Source organism: Ctenocephalides felis, unplaced genomic scaffold (assembly GCF_003426905.1).
Source record: "Ctenocephalides felis isolate EL2017-DRISC unplaced genomic scaffold, ASM342690v1 CF-g0.4_SCAFFOLD_03571, whole genome shotgun sequence".
Taxonomy (NCBI): domain Eukaryota; kingdom Metazoa; phylum Arthropoda; class Insecta; order Siphonaptera; family Pulicidae; genus Ctenocephalides; species Ctenocephalides felis.
In genome coordinates this window covers 68,024,021-68,045,220 of record NW_020539725.1, presented here as the reverse complement: position 1 = coordinate 68,045,220, position 21,200 = coordinate 68,024,021, and the positions used below count along the sequence as shown (strand labels likewise).

Here is a 21,200-nt window from a genome sequence, read left to right as displayed (position 1 = left end):
AGTTCGAGCAGACTTTCATTCTCTCCTCACCTGCATCGTGTTGATACTCTTTGCCAAACCGTAGACTGTCCATGTGCTCCTGCATCCTCTGCTGCTGCTGCCAGCACTCCTCCCTCATCATCTCGTTGCGAAGAAGTTGCCTTTCCTGCTCCTGCTTCAAATGATAAGCTTCGTATTCATCAAACTCCTCGCTGCGATTCTGCAGCCGCATTTGCGGATTCGGCAAATGCATCTGGTACACCAGAGCCTCCTCATTTCGTAACCCGAAGGTATCGCCTCTTCCTGGAGGAAAATGATAAAACACCGACTTGTTGGTAATTGATAATTAAGATAAGGTGAAGTCTGGTAATTGGTATTTTATACTTACTCTTGTTTCTGTCATCATCCTGATGAATCAAGTGTTTCATATAGGCGTCTTGTTGCACAATGCTTCTTTCGCTTTCTTGAGAAAATAATTGCTGTTCACAATCTTCATCTTCCTCTTCTTCTACTTCTTGGAAATAATGTTTTGGTATTTTGTTGGATTTAGCAGTTATTACTGATTTGGGAGATTTGGAGCTTGAGTTTCTTGCAGCTGCAGGATAATAATCAGATGATTAAACTGATTTCAAAATTGCTTGATATTTTTATACCAATTACAACCAGTGACTTACCTGAAGTCCTTTTTCTAGACTGCCTAGTCGGTGAACTATGAGAAGTGACATTGCCTTCAGCACTTCTCCTTTTACCAGGCTTGCCTGGTGACCTGAAAAAGTTTATAACACCTTATAAATTGTGAGATACAATTTAAAGTTATCAAGGTGATCAAAATTGTCACGATTTTTTCTATCAACAAGAATGGTTAACAAAGAACAACAAAAAAAAAACTAGCGGTGTATGGCATCGTGCCTTAAGGCAAATTGATAGAACTTCCCGTACCGTAATGAAATATTCGAAAATTTTCGAGTGGCGCTTAGACAGTGCTTAGCCTGGGCAATTTTTTGAATTTTTAATCCAAAATTACAAAAATATTTTATGGAAAATAAAAAAAGATGTAATAATTTTTTATCCTCTAAAGCAATTGTTTTGTTAATACAAGCAGAAGGTTTTTTAGATCATTTAAATCGGATGCTTAGTTCTCTTAAAAACTGCTATTTTTTGCACATTTAGCTCCTATCACCGAAACGGCTGGACTTGCCTTTGCCAAAAACTAATCACCACTTCTACCCATCATTACGAATCGAATATTTTTGGATCATTCAAATCGGTTGATATGTTCTTTTAAAAACTGACATTTTTAGCACTTTTTGCTCCATTTCTCCGAAGCCGCTAGACCTGCCTTTGCCAAAAACTAATCAGCACATCTCCCTATCAATATGAATCGTTTGCTTTTTAAAATTTTCAAATCGGTTTATCCATACGCCCGAAATCGTCGACAAAAAATATCTGCACACAAACACACATACATTTTTTCTGAGGTATGGCAAAACGTTCTTTAGAAACCTCAAAAACGTGAAGATGTGCAAAAAATTTCATTTTGGTTTTTTGATCCATTTCTATATTTGAGTAATTTGATATTACTTACATGGATCTGGAGCGATGTGTGTGTTTCTCCAAACGCTTCTGAAGAAAGTTGACTGAATTCTCAAGCGCTGTTACTTTATTCTGCTGATTTTGCAAAGCAGAAGAAGCTTGCAGCTCCGTGGCCAATCTGTACAAATACAAATAAATTTTGTTGAATACCCTTGGATGCAACTGATAATAATTATTGTCATTAAGTTGATGTATTTAAATTACCCTCCTGGTGCACCAATTTTGCATTTCTTTGTCAAGTTCTTCACAGCACCATTCTTCCGCAGACGACGCAACATTGCACTTTCTCTGTCGTACTCGCGCATCAAAATTTCGTTGTATCTAATAAAATATAAGTATTGATTGTTTTTTTCTTATCAAGCTTTTTCGAACCGCTTGTGAATTATTAAAATCCGTGCAGTCGTTTTTGATAAAATGTCAATGCAAAATCAAATTTGACACATTTTTTCTAACTAACAAACCAAAAAACGTTTTCTTCAGAATGTTAATAAATATTTTTCTAATTTACCTAACTAACCTGCGCTCGTTATCCAATTCCTTCTGCATCCTTATGATCTGCTTGCGCAGTTTTTTCACTTTGCCAGTGCCCTGTCTTTCAACAGACGATGCTGTTTCTGCAACAGGAGGACGCAACATGGTCAATGGAATCGGAGGAGTAGAGGGTTGCTGATTGGACTTGGCCGGCAAACGACGTTTTGCAATTGCACCTTCATTTACTAAAAAATAAAACATAAAATCAGTAACTAATCTGCTATACGAATAACTATCTTCTACCTCTAAGTCTGGTCTCTGGTCGCCTCGAAGAATTCTTAGAAGAACACGTAACATCGCTCGGAGTCGGCGATCCATCTCGACTCTTCAACTTCACTTCCTTCTGCTGCAGGTGTTGCTCCCTCAACTGAGCATAATTCTGGGCAACTCCACATTTAAGAACCGTCCTCAACTGTCTGGCCACCTGCTGCAAATGTCTATGATGTTGCGGCTGGGATTGAGCGTTCTCTTGCTGCTGGAGGACACGTCTTCTGTCGAAAGGATCTTCGCAGAACTGTTGTTTTTCTTTGACTTTAGCGCGGGTAGATGGTCGATGCTTTTTCTGCCGATCCATTAATTCTGGTTTAGAGGTGTCCGAGACAAGTCGGATGTCTGTTGCATTGTTTTCTCTTTTGGTGAAGGATGATTTTTTGGATTGATTGTTGTTTGGATTGTTGGAAGAGGGGTTGTTTTCGTTGCGCTGTTCATAGTCCTGAAAGTAATAAATATAAAATCATCGGAACTAGATACGAATAATTAAATGTTTACCCCTGTGGCTCGATAATCCGCCTTTGCATCTCGGTCCTTGTCCTGCTGCTCCTGCTGCTGTGATGCATGTTTTGTTTGCTGCTCCTTCTGTTGGCTTTCTAAATGTTTTTCAGGTGAACGACAACGCTTGCTGCTGCAATCATCTTCACTCCTACAGAAAAAAAGCAATAAAAATAAAATTGGATAAGTTAAAAAAAAAATTGACCTAGAGTAAGTTACAAGTCTTGATTTGATACAACACAACACAATAATAAAATGACGTTCGTTAGCTTGTGTGCTATTACTTCAAAGAAATACTGATAATTCGTATTTAGATTATTCTTTGTGAATCTTTTTTCCATTAACTGACCTAAAAATGCTTTTCTGATTTGTATAAATAATCTTGACATCATTGCAATAATCCACTTCGCCAGTATGAGGAGCGGCTTCATCAAAAGAGATTCGTTCTGGTGATTTTCTTTCATCATTCCAATTATTTTTTGTGAAGTCGTCGTGTACTACTAGTTGTTTATTGTTGGCATTGTCGAAACAATACTTTCTGTCTACTTGTGAAGCATCTAAATCAAAGTATTTGTTCAATACGTCCAAACCTGAAAAAAAAGATAAAAAAGGGAATTTAAGATCTATAGATCCATAGAAATCTAAATGACTTCTTACCTTTTCCAACTACTTGTTCATTTTTCAAATCGCCCATCAGAATATCCTCGTCTTGTCTTGTATTTCCCAGCAGCAGGTTGTTATCAGGATATCTTCTAGAATCATTGTTACGAGGAGATTCGCTCCTCTCCCTTAAGGCTCTGGCAAATGTTGTTTGGTCATTTAATAATGTATCAGTTGACATCTTTGTGCTTATCTCATCTGGGAAGACGATGTTGGAATTAAATAAATTACTGAAGAAAGTTATCAAATAAAGAAGACTAGTGGTGTATAGCATCGTGCCTTAAGGCAAATTGCTAGAACTTCCCGTACCGTAATGAAATATTTGAGAAATGTTAAACGTTTTCAAATATATTATTATTATTAATTATTAAGTTACAAATACTGTAACTTTCATTATTTTTGCTATGTTGTTGTATCTGAGCAAATCAAATGTAAATCATAAATCAATTTATCTCCAGAACATTAACAATCGTCATTTCACTTTGAATTCAATTTCAAAACAAAAAAAAATAGTTGCCTAATTTACACAAAATTGAAAAAGTGCTTCTGTATAGTCACAGTCTAAACGCATTTGCAAATAATTATGTGCGACATTTTCACTTATGCTTAGCTTGGCGGCATTTTCATATTTTTAACAGTTTTCACAAAATTTGAAAAATGCTCAGTACATCGTCTAAACGCAATTTGGTGAACATTTGTACCAGTGTGGCGTTTAGACTGTGCTATTTTTTGAATTTTTGATCAATTTAAACAAAAATATTTTATGTCAAATAAAAAAAAGTAATATTTTTTCATTCTCAAAAGCAATTGTTTTGTCAATACAAGCAGAAAGTTTTTTAGATCATTCGAATCGGACGCTTAGTTCACTCAAAAACTATCATTTTTTGCACATTTAGCTATGTATCTTCGAAATGGCGGGACCTGCCTTTGCTAAAAACTAATCACCTCTTCTCCAAATCATTACAAATTGAATGCTTTTTAGATCATTCAGATCCGATACTCCGTTTTCTCAAAAACTCGATTTGTATTTTCTGCACTCTTTGCTCCGTATCTCCGTAACGGCTGGACCTGCCTTTTCCAAAAACTAATCTGCACATCTCCCTATCAATAGGGATCGAATGTTTTTTAAACCATTCAAATCGGTTGATCCGTGCGCCCGAAAACGTGGACAAAAAAATGCGGACATACCAAACACACACACACACACATACATACACACTCATTTTTTCCGAGGTATGCCAAAATGTTCAGAAACCATCAGAACGTCGGGAAATGTAAAAATTTTTGTTTTCAATTTTCGACCCATTACTATACTACCCTACGGGAAGTTAATAAGGACAAAAATGATTCTGTTCAAGAAAAATTGAGTTAAATTTCAAGTCTAATCATGAAAGTGTTAGAGATTTGCCATTTCCATCGCAGTGCTCTAAAGCATTGGAAAAAACAATGTTGTTCTTTAAATTATATTAATTAATATAATTATCATACCGGATGTGATAAATCGTAAAGGACTTGGCGGTACGATGAATGTGACGGAAGTCCCTGAAACGCTGTACATATTCTCAATCTCAAATTCTGCCTCGTTCTGCAGACCTGCATATATACCATCTAAGCAAAAATTGATAAAATCATTAAACATGCAAGTCGCATCTATTTATTTCATCTTATTTACCATTATAGTGTTGATTCTTTTCCCTCATAGTCTCTTGGAACTGTTCTTGTACCTGACCACCATCGAAGCGACCAGTCGGAACATCAGCTTGTCTGGATCCTGTACCTGAAACCGGACAATTACGAAATGCACACTAAACGGACACGATTTGAATGACTTAATTCAAATTGAAAAATTTTGTAAAAAAAATTAATACGTCACCGACCGCCTCGTTCATTGCCAGGTCCGCCGCATGTTCGTTTTGGGGTATTTTGAAATCGAAATTCGATGATCTGGTGAGATGACGAGAGAGGAAAAAAAGATAATGGATAAGAGATAAATTGTGGAATTGGTGCTATTGGCATACACAGATAAATGAGTTCTTGATGAAAAAATATTTATACTGCAGTATTCAAGATCTGCTATTCTGATGAAATCAAGAATATATTCCAACATAAAAATCTGTGTATGCCAATTTGTCCAAGCTATCATCTGTATTTTTAATTCAGTCGAAATTCATCTCTGTCTCTCTTAAGATCATCGAATCACAATTTAAAAACTTTTTTCAGAACATGTTTACATATTTATAAGTATTTTTATGCTCAAAATTTGCACCGCATATATATACATTATTTTTTGGATTTGCATTTTATCGACAGAGATGCATTTCTATCGAAAATCATCTTAAAACTATATTTTCCGATATCAAATTTAAAAAAAATACTATTGTTTTTGAAAAGTGCAATATTTGAGCATGGTTAAAAAAAATTGCGGATTTTATTTCTTAAATTTTGGGTTGATTTTTTTTGAAGATTTTTGATATCTCAAAAAATGTACATATGTATGTATGTATATTTTGCTAAAATATTTACAAACTAAAAAAACTAAACTAGTGGGGTGGGTGGCATCGTGCCTTAAGGCAAATTGCTGGAACTTCCCGTACCGTAACGAAATGTTCGAGGAATAATGAATGTTTTCAAATAGATCATTATAAATATTGTAACATTGTCTAATATTTATAAGAATTATATAAACTGAATTGCAGAGTTGAAATTATTTGTTTAAAGTATATTAGAACTATAGTCAGAATTAAAAATAAAATCTGAATTATTATTTTCGATATACAAAAAATTAAAAAAAAAAAAAAAATTGAAACATTTTTTTTTCCAAAATCAATTATTTTGCAGAAAGCAGGCAGAAAACAAGCAGAAAGTTCTTTGAATCAATTGAATCTGACGCTTAGTTCTCTCAAAAACTGCCATTTTTTGTACATTTAGCTCTGTATCTCCGAAATGGCTGGGTCTACCTTTGCGAAAAACTAATAACCCCTTCTCCCAATCATTACTAATTGAATGTTGTTTAGATCATTCAAATCGGAAGCTCCGTTCTCTCAAAAACTTCTATTTTATTTCATGCACTCTTTGCTCGTTATCTCCGTACCTGCTGGACCTGCCTCTACCAAAAACTAATCAGCACATCTCTTTATCAATAGGAATCGAATGTTTTTTAAACCATTCAAATCGGTTGATCCGTACGCCCAAAAACGTGGGCGAAAATTTGTATCCATACATACATACACACACACATCCATTTTTTCTGAAGTATGCCAAAATGTTCAGAAACCTTCAAAACGTCGAGAAATGTAAAAATTTTCAATTCTGATTTTCGGCCCATTACAATAACTTACCCTACGGGAAGTTAAAAAACTGAAAATACATATTTGTCTTTTCGAACTACACATATGTAACGTTTGGTTTCAAACTTCTAGAAATTTTAACCCAAGATTTTCGAGCGTACTGAAAAAAATATTTAGACATACATACATACATATATATTTTACTAAGTATTCAAAATGATCTAAGGACCTCAAAACGTATCAATTTCCAAAAAAATTCTATTGCCCCATCCCCTTAAATAACTAACTTACGCGGCTGTACCGGATTGTTTGCTGCTCAGCACTCCGTCCCAGGAGTGAGGCTGCCGCTGGTGCTGCACCAGCTGTGGCATCAGCTGCTGATGCTGCGGCTGCTGCTGCTGCTCTTCCAATTTCTGTTGCTTCAGCATCTGCTGGTGCTGCTGCTCGAGCTGCTCCAACTTTTGCTGCTGCTGCAACTGTGACGTTTCTGCTAGTGCTTGGCGGATGTGATCCATGCTGCGTTCGACTTCATCTTTCGTCACAGTTCTAAAAAAGATAAAAGATATATTATATAATGCTAATTTTGAGCTTTACTCTTTTCATTCGTTAATATAAAAAAAATAATGTCTTACTTTTTGCAGATGTTTTCTGGTGGCTGAATGATGGTATCCTCTGAAGAGTTTGCAGATAGAAGAAATCGCTCGATTTTTGATCGAAGATCGAATATGCGGCTTCCAGACAACACTAAATAATAACTATTATATTGCTAATATTTCACTTTAAAACTACTTGCAAGTGACATTTTGCCTTAAGGAAAGTTGAATAAACACTGGTAGATGACTTAATAAAATTTGAGATTTAGCTGCTTAGGTAATTTATCGACCCATTATGTCAAACTTTCATGATTTTTTATAATTAATTTTATAATAATTTATCCATTTTTCTAGGCCTATGATATTTTTCCTTCAGGAAGTTTAATATAATTTTTTTATCTATTCTACCACTCACTGGATTTCGAAACCGGAGGCGGTGGCGCAGGTGGCGACGGGACAGATGTTACATTCATAGCACCACAAACAATATCTTGCTGCTGGAACTGCTGATGAACAAGGCCGCTTGCAGTGATTTTAGGCAAGATATTGTCCGCCATTTCCCGCGCTAGTGAATCAAGCATCCGCCTTAACTCTGCATTCTCGTAGGTCAATTTATCCAGGAGCTTTGATATTTCGGCTGTGCGCGACTGCTGAATGGCGCACCTGATAAAAACAATTATTTGTTCCTAACAATGCTTAAACGCCCTCATATTTCCACATACCTTTCGCATTCAGCACTATTAGCATCCCCGCCTTCAACACCACCGCCACTTGTATTATTTCCCAATAACGCCATCGCTGGTCCACCACCAGTTTGTAATCCTGCTCCATTTCCACCAACACCTCCAGAAACCCCATGACCACCAACACTTCCAGAAACCCCATGTCCACTTCTATCGTAAGCAGCAGCCAATTCACCAGCAAGTTGACGCATACGGTCGCGCTGTTTGGCGCAGACCGCCTCCAAACGTTCGCGCTGACCAAGTAGCTCGTCCACTTCGGCACTTTTGGCGCAGGCGTCGGTTTCTGCTGCACGGAGATCGCACCTAGGAAATAATATATGCGTTAATATTTAAATATTGAAAATTATAATTAATATGATTTGTGAGAAACTAGAGAAGGGAAAGAGGAATTTGTATATTATCATATACAAAATTACCTGAGCGAATGGGCTTCTCTGCTGGCCTCGGCTTCCCGTCTTTTCAAATCCTGAAGTTCATAATTCTGCTCCGTGAAAGCAGCTTCATTACTACGCAAAAGTTCCCTGAGTTTATGCGATTCCTCAGACAATTCGCCTTGAAACGAAAAAATATTAAGGAGGTATTCTGGTGTAGAAATTAAAAAAATATATTTTTTTGTTTCATATATTCAAAGTTTAACTATCTAAGAATACGAGAAGGTTTTGAAAATTTGAATTATTTTCGGAGATATAGGCATTTTACTGACTCGGTCTCCAATCTGGTTTGGCAGGGTCTAATCGGACAAAAAGCATTAGGAATTCATTAGACCAATTTATGACAGTTTATCGTCAGATGAATTATTAATTCGATGTATAAGTTCAGAAACTAAGAACAATAATGAATCACTCAACTCGTTGATATGGATTTTCGCGCCGAAATATATTCATTCCCGATCTCGGGTAATTGAAATAGCAATATTTATTGCTGTTTGCATATTCAATGAAGGTTTCTTTCTGATTTTAAAAACGATGACCATTATGGCAATTCTAATTGGGCCACAAACTCATTCATTTGCTGTAAGATGAGACATCGCCCGAATTGAACGATCTGAAATACGTACATCCAACGCTTCAAAGGAGGCTAGAACTGCTCCATTGGAAGAGAGAAATGCATAAAATAGTTTTTTTTGTTGTAGAAAAAGGTCATATGTATAAAGCAGGAATGGCTCATTAAATAAAAAAAAGTATAACATATCATTTTCTGACTTTAACAGCAAAAAACTTCACGCAAAACTTTAAATGCGTTTTTCTCAGAACAGACTTTTTCAGTACTGTAGACACGATTTCTCAAGTTCTACTCGACCGATGCATTTGAAATGTTCAGAGAGTCTTGTTTATAGACCTATCTGTAGCTCAAACTAGCATCATCGCAAATTTCAATTGTTACTATATTTAAAAAACTCGAGATACTCAATAAAACAGTAAAAAAGACACTTTTTTCAAACAGTCACCAATTTGTAAAAAAAATTTTTTTACTCATCGCTAGTTCGGACGATTGCGACATCATTGTAGATTAACAATCTTTTTATTTCTTTTATTTCGGATGGCTAAGAGGGCTGAAATCATGTCAAAACTGAGGTGCCAATTTTTTGAGACCCCCCACTTCATCAACTGCCAGTTTCTTCAATTTTCAATTTTTTCTTTTTAAATTTTTATGTTGTATTTTAATAATAATAATAAACAAGTGGTGAAAAAATGGATAGTATAAAAATTGATTGCTTTCTTTTACTACACTTTAAAAATGACTTAAAACTAGAATACCCCCTTAACCATTGATTTGTTACTTCTAATTTTCTATTTCCTTACCGATTTTCAACCGCGCACTCTGCAACTCATCAACCAAACGATCTCTTTCGTATTCCAATTCGGCAGTTTCCGTTCTTGCCGATTCCCGAAACTCCTGCTCCCTCCTGCGCAACGAACGTTCTTCGCTTAGTTCATTTCTGGTCGCCTCCAAATCGCGTTCCAACTCATTTCGACGCAGATCCCAGCCGTCAGTCTCTTGCTGCAGGCGGAGCAACTCAGACCTAGAGAAAAAAAAATGTTTTCGATTTTTTTTCATGTAACAACTCAAACTGCTTATTCACCTGGTTTTCGCATTCGTCACAGTTGCATCGTCCAACTTTTCGCGCAAAATTCTGATTTCATCGTCTTTGTGCTCCATTGCGTTTGTCTTGTGACGTAAAGCTCTGAAAAAATATATATTCATGTTTTAATTTTTGGGGAAGATTTGGATACACCGGCAAAAAAAAAACGAAATTCTCCCAAATAACTAGTAATAATCAGGCAGATCTATACCAATGGACACCTTCCTGAATGTTTGAAAATTGTCGACATTTTCCAAAAATTGATTACCGCAATTCTTGGAAATAAACATTGATTCAGTTCATGAAATTAACAAATTATCAGAAATTTACCAAATGTAATTTATGTTTAAAAACAAGTAAAATCCAACTGATACTGATAAACTGTTTATTTAGTTTATTTTTTAGTTGTATTTCAGTCCTTTACTATTTACCTCTGCAGTTCGTCAGCATTTTCTTTATGCATCATCGATTCCGTCTTCTGCATCTTCATTCTTCCAGACAACTTGCTCAGATCATGAGATAGACTTGCCATATGTCTGCAACGATTAAAAATTCATTATATTTCCCGCAAACGATAGATTTATATGATAATTGAATATTACTTTGTAAGATCTTGCAATTCACCATGGCAAGCTTCCACTTCCTTGTCTTTAGCTCCGAGTGCATCCTTGCGCGCCTTCGAGATTCGCCTTTCATGAAGCAATGCTGCTTGCAAACGCAGTGCAGTAGTACCGGAGGACATGGATGCGCGACTTGCTGCCTGCTTCAATTGACTGACTTCCTAATAAAATTATAATACTAAACATCAATAGGAAAAAAATCTAGTGAACAAGTAGAAAGTACTCGTAGTTCTAATTGACCTGTCCCAACATCTCCAGTAGTAACGAGCACGCAGTACTGCCTCCACTGCTCAACAGTTGCTGCTGCGACCCAAAGCGTAGGAGCATCTGCTCCAAATCCCTCATCCTGTCCCTCAATTCCTCGTTAGCCTGCGCCACTTCACTGCGAAGTTCAGGATCAATAACCTGCACTTCCAGGTCTTCTTCTTCGTCCTCGATTTGTTCGAGGAGAGTTGCAGAGCAGTCGCCTGCTGAAGGCTTCGAAAGCATGAACAGTTGTTGGGGATCCCATAGACACAACTCCTGGACAATAAAATGAAAAAATATACCAAAACGATAGAATTACAAAATGTGGTTTGTTTTACTTGTCCAGTGCAGACGGCGACAGTGCCACTATTGGCAGGACTCAAGTTCCTGTATCGCTTCACATCGTCTTCGAGTTCTCGGATTTTGTGCTTGAGCTGAGTTTGAGTATTGGAAGCTTCACTTTTGGCATTTTGCAATTGGCATTTTAGAATATCGAGGTTACTAGCATCTAAAACACAAAAAGAGTACATCAGTAAGGAAAAAATGAAACATTGGACATCTTTTGTTATCATTACTTCATCTTACGTTAAGCTAGAAATTAGATAAGAAAGCCAGATCTTATCAATTACTTACTATTAACATTGTTCAAACGCCACCGTTCAGCAGAATTGACGACATTAACAGCCTCCTGCAGCAATTGCTCAGTGGTGCACAATGCTTGCTGCTTCCCTTGACCTGCAGCAAGATCAGTTGCTGCCACTTCCTGCTCTGATCCTCGCACTGCCTGCTCAATCATATTTTCGACAGTATTGCGCATGTGGCGGTTCAGGTCGTTGTCCATAACTTCTGATAATTTCAACTGGACACGATAAAAAGCAGTAGTAAAAATATTTATATCGATTATAAACTATGTATTAATACCTGAAATTCACTATCATCGTCCTCGTCAATATCGGTTTGCAAAGTGTAGCAACTTTCCAATCCCGGTTTGACTTCGTTGTTGAGCACATTTGAAGCTTTCATCAAACGTTTTGCCAAAGTGTCTTCTGGCACTGTTGTGACGTTGCTGTCGCAGGAGGATTTCTGCTGCAGGCTGTGCATGGGTGCAGTCGAGGAAAGAATTGATGACGAAGGCTTGAAGAAGCAAGAAGATACAGAAAAAATTTAATCATTTTTTTTATCTTATAACACAAACAACAAGGTTATATTTCGTTTAAACCGAGATGATTAAATCCTAATGCAGGTATTGGATAAAAATGATTCGTACTTACCTGATCTAAATCATTCGAATTCAGGTTTAGCTTGCTCTTCTGCAGGAAAACGGAAGGTCTTGGAGGTTCTTCTGCACTAAGCTGATGGACACTCATCCTGCTGCATAATATGTATATTTTTAAAACATGGAAACCGATTCAAAATAATAAAAATTGAGAGATATCAACCCTGTACGATTAACCAAAAAAATTAAGTTAAAAAAATTAATAATAATCCAAACTTTACACTTACTTTAGCGCCATCCCGCACGTGCAACCCTCTCCTCCAGCATCGCCTTCACTGCAGTAAAGACAGCAACTGGGTTCGGAGCAAACTGGAGGAGATATCTCAGTCGGTTGTTTAATATCTGACCCCATTACTAAAGAATTTGCTGGAGGTAAAGGGACGCCTCCGAGTTTGAGCGCCTTGCGCAGTTCCTCCGTCTCTTGCTCCATGCTGAACATGCGTGTGCAAACTTCTTCAAACCTGGTAAGATAATGGGATAGAGATCCTTATGTTTATCCTTTTTACCTTACACCTAGTTATTATTTTCGATCTAACTTACTGCTGCTTCCATCGTTCAGTCTCCTGCTTCAGTTCCTTATCAGAAACCACATTAGGCGGCTGTTGGATGTTGACATCATTGACCACGACGTCACTTCTGCTTGGATTCGAATCGGATTGAGATGACAACGAACTGGTTTTTTTGGCAACGCCTAGGGCCTGCTCGTACTAGAAATATATGCAATAATTAATGATAAATATTAAATTAAGGAACAACTACACATGTACCAATAAGAAAACTGAAATATTGTCAATAAACCAGAATAAACCAGTCGCCTGATTTCGAACTCAATTATTAAATACATTCAAAGTAAATATTTTAAAAAAATCTCGTTAGTCGTGAACTTTTAGAGAGCTCCTATTATTCTAATGATTATGATAGTATTAATGATAATACAAGTGTGCCATCAAGCACCTTGCTGCAGAGTCGCTTGAGGCGCTTCACCTGCCGTTTGGAGCGCTCGTGTTTTGCAACCGAGATATCAATATCACGAGCACAGTCTTGCTCCAATGCTGTCAGCTGCTGCAGCAGCAGAGATACGCGCTCGTCCCTTTCAGTCACCTGGATAAAAGAATTCAATATCATTTAGAACACGCAAAATTTTTATTTTGTTTGGTATTTATATCCATATTTTTATATAAATGCTCACCTGTCTTTGTACATCTCTCAAATCAAACTGCAGTGCTTCCACTTCGAGCGGCAAATTATGCTGAGATGGCAACCTTGGAACCAAACGTTGCTCCAACTGCTGATCCCTCTAAAACCAATAACAATAACAAAAATCATATTACCACCTATTCTATCTATCAATTACCATCAGCCTATCTCGTTCAGCTATCTCAGTCTCCAGTTGCTGTTGCCTCAGCAGCCTTTGCTGCTCCAGCTCTCTCTCCATCTCAAACTGCTGTTGCTGTTGTCTTTGCATCTCCATCTGCAGTTGGCGCTGTCTGCTCTGCTGCTGCAGCCTGTAATCGGAGACGACGACTGCCTGCTGTCGATGGCGTTGCTGCTCTCTGGATGGCGAAGCACCACAAAAGCTGGCTGAAGTGTTCGACACGGAGTGCGAAAGGTCGAGGGACGGAATGTGGGAACGTGGTATTAGGCCGGTGGAGGAACATCGTCGGTGCTGGGTAAAAATAGATTCAAAATATATAAAATTTTGCCAAAAAATAAATAAATGTTCTACTCACCCTTGGCGATCTACTTGATGGCAAAGAAGTGTTGGAAGACGATCGTACGGAACTTTCGCTCCGGTCCGGATTTAGTTTTAACTAGAAATATAAAATAAACTAGAAACTAGTGGGGTGGGTGGCATCGTGCCTTAAGGCAAATTGCTGGAACTTCCCGTACCGTAACGAAATGTTCGAAGAATACTGAATGTTTTCAAATAGATTATTATAAATATTGTAACATTGTCTAATATTTATAAGAATTATATAAACTGAATTGCAGAGTTGAAATTATTTGTTTAAGTTATATTAGAACTTTAGTCAGAATAAAAATAAAATCTGAATTACTTTCGATATATAAGAAAAACTTAAATTTTTAACTAATTCGATATATAAGAAAAACTTAAATTTAAACTAATTAAATGTTTTTAGATCATTCAAATCGGATGCTCCGTTCTCTCAAAAACTCGATTTCTATTTTCTCCGGTCTTTGCTCCGTATCTCCGTAACGGCTGGACCTGCCTTTGCCAAAAACTAATCAGCTCTTTTCCTTATGAATAGGAATCGAATGTTTTTTGAACCATTCAAATCGGTTGATCCGTGCGCCCGAAAACGTGACTGGAAATTTGTATCCATACATACATACACACACACATCCATTTTTTCTGAGGTATGCCAAAATGTTCAGAAACCTTCAAAACGTCGAGAAATGTAAAAATTTTCAATTCCGATTTTTGGCCCATTACAATAACACCCTACGGGAAGTTAATAATAACAATTTTGCACGAAAAATTATTTATTATCGAATTTACTGAAAGTTTTCTTTGTGCCAATTTCAGTGGTTTTCCTTCAGCCAATTATTGTTGTTAACTTCCCGTTGGGTAGTTTTAGTAATAGACGGAAAATCGAAAATGAAAATTTTTGCATTTCTCGACGATTTGAAGGTTTCTGAACATTTTGGCATACCTCAGAAAAAATGGTGTGTGTGTGTATGTTTCGTGTGTCCACGAAATTTTCGTTTTCGGACGCACCGATCAACCGATTTGAATGGTTAAAAAAACATTCGATCCCTATTGATAGGGAGATGTGCTGATTAGTTTTTGGCAAAAGCAGGTCCAGCCGTTACGGAGATACGGAGCAAAGAGTGCAGAAAATACATATCGAGTTTTTGAGAGAACGCAGTATCTAATTTGAATGATCTAAAAAACATTCAATTTGTAATGATTGGGAAAAGAGGTGATTAATTTTTCGCAAAGACAGGTCCCACAATTTCGAAGATACAGAGCTGAATGTGCAAAAAATTGCAGTTTTTGAGTGAACTAAGCGTCCGTTTCGAATGATCTAAAGAACTTTCTGCTTGTATTGAAAAAACAATTGCTTTTGAAGATAAAAAAATATTACATCTTCTTTTATTTTTCATAAAATATTTTTGTAATTTTGGTATAAAAATTCAAAAAAATACCCAGGCTGAGCACAGTCTGATACAAATGTTTACCCAAGTGCGTATAGACTGTTTATTTATTTAATTTTGTGAAAACTATTGAAAAATGTGAAAATACCGCTAAGCTAAGCACAGTATAAGTGAAAATGTCGCACAGAATTATTTGCAAATGCGTTTAGACTGTGACTATACTTTTTCACTTTTTCAATTTTGTGTAAAAATTAGGCAACTATTTTTTTTTGAAATTGAATTCGAAATGAAATGACGATTGTTAATGTTCTGGAGATAAATTGATATATGATTTACATTTGATTTGCTCAGATATAACAAGATAGCAAAAATAATGAAAGTTACAGTATTTTTAATAATATATTTGAAAACGTTTAACATTTCTCGAATATTTCATTACGGTGCGGGAAGTTCCAGCAATATGCCTAAAGGCACGATGCCATACACCACTAGTTATTTGTTAACTTTATTCCAGCAGGCAATGAAACATTTCTTAATTCCAAAAATAAAAGAGTAAAAGCATAAAAATACCTTTCTACCTTTAGGTAATAATGAGTTGAAAGATATCCAATTATAATAAATCGTATTTTTTACCCACCATATCGTAAAAGCATCTATGCCACCTGTATCCACCTTCTCCGGAACAAAATCTTTTTCTTTCCCTTAATAACTATCGAAGCACAATCAAAAATAATTTTCATAATTCCACATATTTCTGAAACAACAATCACAATAAAATATCAATTAAATTTGTCCATTTAATTTTTTTAAATTTCACTGAAAATTTTTAATTTTTCTTGTGTGTAATTTTTACAACGATCTGACAGACGACGTCACATTTTCATTTGTCATTTTCGGCTGACCGCGATTTTCGGATGATGGATGTCAAAAGTTGAAAATTTTCAGTTAAAATACGATAAAATATACAAAATTTGTAATGGAAGATAGTTAATACACAGTTGTTAAATTTTTAGTGAATTTAGGAGGAAGAAGGGAGTGGTTAGATGATTCCTAAAAATTATAGTTTCTGATTTCAGATGAAAAAATCTCCAAAATGCCACCCAAATTACAACCGTTTAAATAATATTGGAACATGCGAATCTGCTTTCACCCTGCAGGCAAACAACATCATATTGAGAGACAAGATACTATGGGCGGTAAAATTATAAAAAATAATAAACAATTTCTTTCAAGAAACAAAAAGAATTTTCCTGAGTTCGCGTCCTGAAAATTAATCATTTAACTTTATTTCCCAGAGACCTCATCCTACAGACGACCATCGTATAATAAATTCGTGGTGGCGAAGAATAAACAAAGGGCCAACCAAAAGCACAATTCCGTACTGCACAGATTTGGTTGCATTGAAACACAATCCATTTCCAAGGTAATTAGAAAAAAATCAAATTTTTATTCAGCAGAATCTTCATAATTTTATTTCCTCCTTTAGATGTTTCCTGGATTTATGCCTGACAGATGGAACCCATATAGGGAGATTGATTTTGGAGTTATACGCAAAAATATGTCCGCACACGGTTTTGAACTTTTTGCGAATTTGTAACAAAACTCATGCATGTGGATTATCTTACGAAGGAACGGCCATTCATAGGTAAAAATAATGTATAAAAAATAATACATGTGATTTATCAATTTTGGCTGTTTTTTAAGGATAAAACAGGGCGTTTGCATAGAAGGAGGAATCACCAAAGCGACGTTACCAGGATATGATAGAAATAAAGTCATCTTCAACGATGCTGAAAACTATCTCATGTGTCACGATTCAGGGGGTAAAATTATAATAAATAAACTTTTAACCAAAATATATTCCACAATATTATATTATTCGATCTATTATATTTTAGGCATAGTGACGATGGAAGGCAGGGCCGATTCCCAATTTCTGATAACCCTGAAGGCCATGCCGGAGTTGGATGGACGATCTGTGGCTTTCGGACGTGTCATCTGTGGAATAACAGTTTTACACAAATTATCGTCAAGCTATGGAACAAAAAGTGGAAAACCATTGAAACTTGTTAAAATCACAAGGTAGAAATATTTTATGTTAATGTATACTATTTCTTCTGTAACCTGGTTGATGCAAAGCTTCAGCAGTCTATTCTTTGTTTAATATACAATGATTCTAAATTATTTTAGATGCGGTGAACTAAAAGGTCATCCCTGCAAAAGATGTCAAAGTCTAGAACATCATCAATGCGATGATAAGTTGGAAAAAATCTCAGCGACATGCAATACCTCCAACGCCTACACCAGCGGTTCCGAACCAATCTTCAACGTAAAATCTCCCCGAAAAAGCTATTCTCATGAAAAACAGCTCGCTGCTATATCTTTTAATAACACCCCCAAAAGATCTAGAATAAGTTTCCAAGACGGACGAGACAAACAGGAGCAGACTTCTTTATATTCCCCACTTTCTGGTAAATCTCAAGCAACATCAGGATATTCCACATCGGAGATGCCCAGTAGGGCAAGTTCCGGAAGAAATATATTCATCGCCTCCAATAACAAACAGTATGAAGTGTACCAAAAAAATTCACCAATAAAACCTAGAAGAATTAAATCAGCTGGTTCGAAAATGAATTATCAAAAATGCCCAACTTGCCGTCGAAGTTACCTTGCATGTGGTTCGCTTCAATCAATGAGTTCTATTTGTGCAAAAAATTCCAAATGTTGTGTGTACGTGAATTGTCCAACCTATAGAAGAACTTTGAAGTGCTACAATGTAAACTCGAGCAAAGATCTGAGGAGCAGAAGTAGAAATTCCTCTAGGAATTCTATTAAATCCAGAAGTCCTCATAGAAAGCCTTGTGGCCATAAGAAGAATCAGACAACACATTCAAACACGTCCTGTCAGTCCAAAAAATCCAAGAAATCAAAATCCAAACGTCCGTATTCTTCCGATGGTACTTTCAGAACTTATACCAAGTCCAAAATTACTGAAAATTTCAGAAACATCGTATGTGAGGGCAACCAACAGCAAGAATATATTCCTTTATACGATTTTCATGATCATTGCTGGAAATGCACTAATAAATCTAAATGTGCGTCTTGTAAAAATAAACAAGTCAAAAATAAAACAAAAATGCTGGATAATTTGGAAAGCGTGGTAAGCAGTGACATAACTTTTAAGCGTTCTAAAAGTGGCGGAACCCCTTGTGACAGTCTTGCAAGATGCAACTGTCACAATTGTAAAATGATGACTTATGATAAAAAAATTATAACCATAAAGGCTCCTAAACGTTTTGGTTGTTGTGACAATTGCAAATGTAGTAAGTGCATTAAACAACGAGAACCTGAACCACAAATTGTATCTGTGAATCCGTCAAGCTCTTTGCAAGATGATTCCCAAGTTACAACAGAAATTCCATCCAGCGTAAGCAAAATGTCCAAAGACTCTAATGTTAGTAAAACGAGCAATATGCAAGCCTTAAGTTTTTCTGGTAATTTATGCACGTGTTCTAAATGTACAACAAAACATTCACCAGTATTTGTAAGCAAACTTAGTAGTGAAAAAAGTTCTTTCACGTCATCAACAAAATCAAACAGTGAAGTCAAACTGGAAACCCCTAAACAAAACCTAAAATCAATATGTAAAAACTGCACACCCAGCTGCAACTGTCTGAAAAATAGTTATCTGCCTCGTAAATCAAAAAGAACTGACGATGTAAAGAATCATGTGAAATGTCTTAAGTGCCATGGAAAATTAAAGTGTAGAGCATGTTCCAAAGTAATTTCAGATAAGCAGAAAGAGTTACTGTTGGCTAAAATGAGACGAAGACATGAAAGATGTAAAATACGTGTACCAGTATGTCCAAACTGTACTGAACAATCAAAATGTGACTCTTGCAAACAAAACAAGAAACACAAACACGGTGTAAAAGATACCATTTGTGATAAAAAACCTAAACCTGATGAAACATCTACAAGTTGTCCAAAATGTACAAAAACTACCAAATGTGATTCGTGTAAAAATAAATCTCCTCGTTGTCCAAACTGCCCCAAAGACTCCATGTGCAACTTGTGCAAACGCAATTCTAAAAACAGTCCTGATAAAGTATCAAATACATCAGACAGAACTGAAATTTCCAAAATCTTGAACAACATCATATACGATGGTAGTAATTATTCTGAAACCCAATATATTCAAAACACATGTCCTGATTGTACGGATAAAACAAGATGTTATACTTGTCAACGTAAATTTGAAGAAAAGGAACGACTTTCAAATAAATCTAAAACTTCTGATGTGTCCAAGAGCAAACGGAGTTCTCCTAAACAGAAGAGAGGTTGTCCAAATTGCACCAGCAAAACTAAATGTAACGCATGCAAAGAAAAAAATTATGAGGTTCTACCAAAATCATCTAAGTCTTCTCACAGATCAAGAATTTCTGAGAATTTTCTGAAATTGGTATGCGATACTGATATTGCAAAACTTGATTCAAGAAGTCAATGTGCAAATTGTACAAAAGATACAAAGTGTTGTGCGTGTTTGAGAAAGCATTCAAGACATTCTAGTAAATCTAGTCAACAAAAGTCTGTACACCAATATAAGGAGTATTTACCATGTCCATATTGCTGTGAAAATACACCGTGCTCTATTTGTGCACCGAAATATGATAAACACACTGATGACGTTGAAGATACACCTAGTTGTCCATATTGTACTAAAACTACTAAGTGTTCTTCGTGTTTGAAAAAACATTCTAGTAAATCTAGCCAACAAAAGTCTGTACACCAACACAAGGAGTATTTACCATGCCCATATTGCTCCGAAAATATACCGTGCTCTGTTTGTGCACAGAAATATGGTAAACATACTAATGACGTTGAAGATACACCTAGTTGTCCATATTGTACCAAAGATAAAAAGTGTTCTATATGTACTTCAGAGCATTCCGATTTACATAATCCTAAAACCAATATAGATCATCATCACAAATTTAAATGTCCAAATTGCACTGACAAGTCAATGTGTTCCGTTTGTGCACCCAAAACAACTAATCAAATACCTACTCCAATCACAAACTTTCCTGAACCACAACCGCATCGTAAATTTAGACGATGTCCGTACTGCACTGATGATTCAAAATGTTCTTTATGTTTAGCAAAAACGGTAGACAAGCTGTCCAATTATTTATTATCAGACTCTTCAAAAGTATCTGCTGAATCAACGCCATCAGGCGCAGAAACTCCGAGGTGTCCTAAATGCACATCCACATCAAAATGCTCCTCATGTCTTCAGAAAACGCAAGAATTTGTTTCCGAATCTGAAGATGTTATTTATGAAGCCAAAATCGACGACAAAGAGCGTCAACTTTTCGAACACACAATTCTTCCACAATGTTCTAAATGTTCGAATCGCACCAGATGCTCAGCGTGCAAACAGAAATTCGAGAATTACCAAAAACGTTTAGCTACCAAGTCTAATATTTCTAAAAAGTCTGACAATATTCAAATACAGAAACCGCCTTGCTTAAGATGTGTAAACAAATCCAAATGTTCGTATTGTAATAAACATTTGATTGACGTCACAGAAAGATTGTCGGTGGTTTCTGAAATGTCATCCAACAAATCGGTGACGTTGGATAAAATGTCTCATTCAAGTGTATCTGAGCAACTGTATGTGGAAAATTTATCGCAACGTACT

At 36.2% G+C, this 21,200-nt stretch overlaps 1 protein-coding gene across 1 annotated transcript; it reads right to left on the bottom strand.

Moving 5' to 3' along the window:
- Positions 1-1,560: 1,560 nt before the first annotated feature.
- LOC113386603 lies at positions 1,561-16,390 on the bottom strand. Its single transcript, XM_026624374.1, has 29 exons — positions 16,364-16,390; positions 13,734-14,045; positions 13,569-13,676; positions 13,364-13,480; positions 12,920-13,086; positions 12,607-12,840; positions 12,375-12,471; positions 12,025-12,237; positions 11,737-11,962; positions 11,442-11,611; positions 11,098-11,379; positions 10,840-11,018; positions 10,669-10,773; positions 10,238-10,339; positions 9,957-10,177; positions 8,571-8,706; positions 8,134-8,457; positions 7,827-8,074; positions 7,451-7,562; positions 7,120-7,364; positions 5,204-5,308; positions 5,020-5,139; positions 3,529-3,729; positions 3,221-3,461; positions 2,872-3,022; positions 2,347-2,815; positions 2,090-2,288; positions 1,777-1,893; positions 1,561-1,690 (listed from the first exon to the last, which is right to left on the bottom strand). Exons 1-29 carry the CDS (start codon positions 16,388-16,390, stop codon positions 1,561-1,563), a joined length of 5,358 nt encoding a protein of 1,785 aa, XP_026480159.1.
- Positions 16,391-21,200: the final 4,810 nt, after the last annotated feature.

Excerpts from the sequence above, each read along its gene's own strand:
- LOC113386603 (XM_026624374.1), bottom strand. The coding sequence starts at position 16,390 with ATGACAAATGAAAATGTGACGTCGTCT. Across the intron at positions 8,458-8,570 it reads AGAGAAGCCCATTCGCTCAG|GTGCGATCTCCGTGCAGCAG; the intron begins GTAATTTTGTAT and ends ATTATTTCCTAG. Across the intron at positions 8,075-8,133 it reads AATAGTGCTGAATGCGAAAG|GTGCGCCATTCAGCAGTCGC; the intron begins GTATGTGGAAAT and ends TGTTTTTATCAG.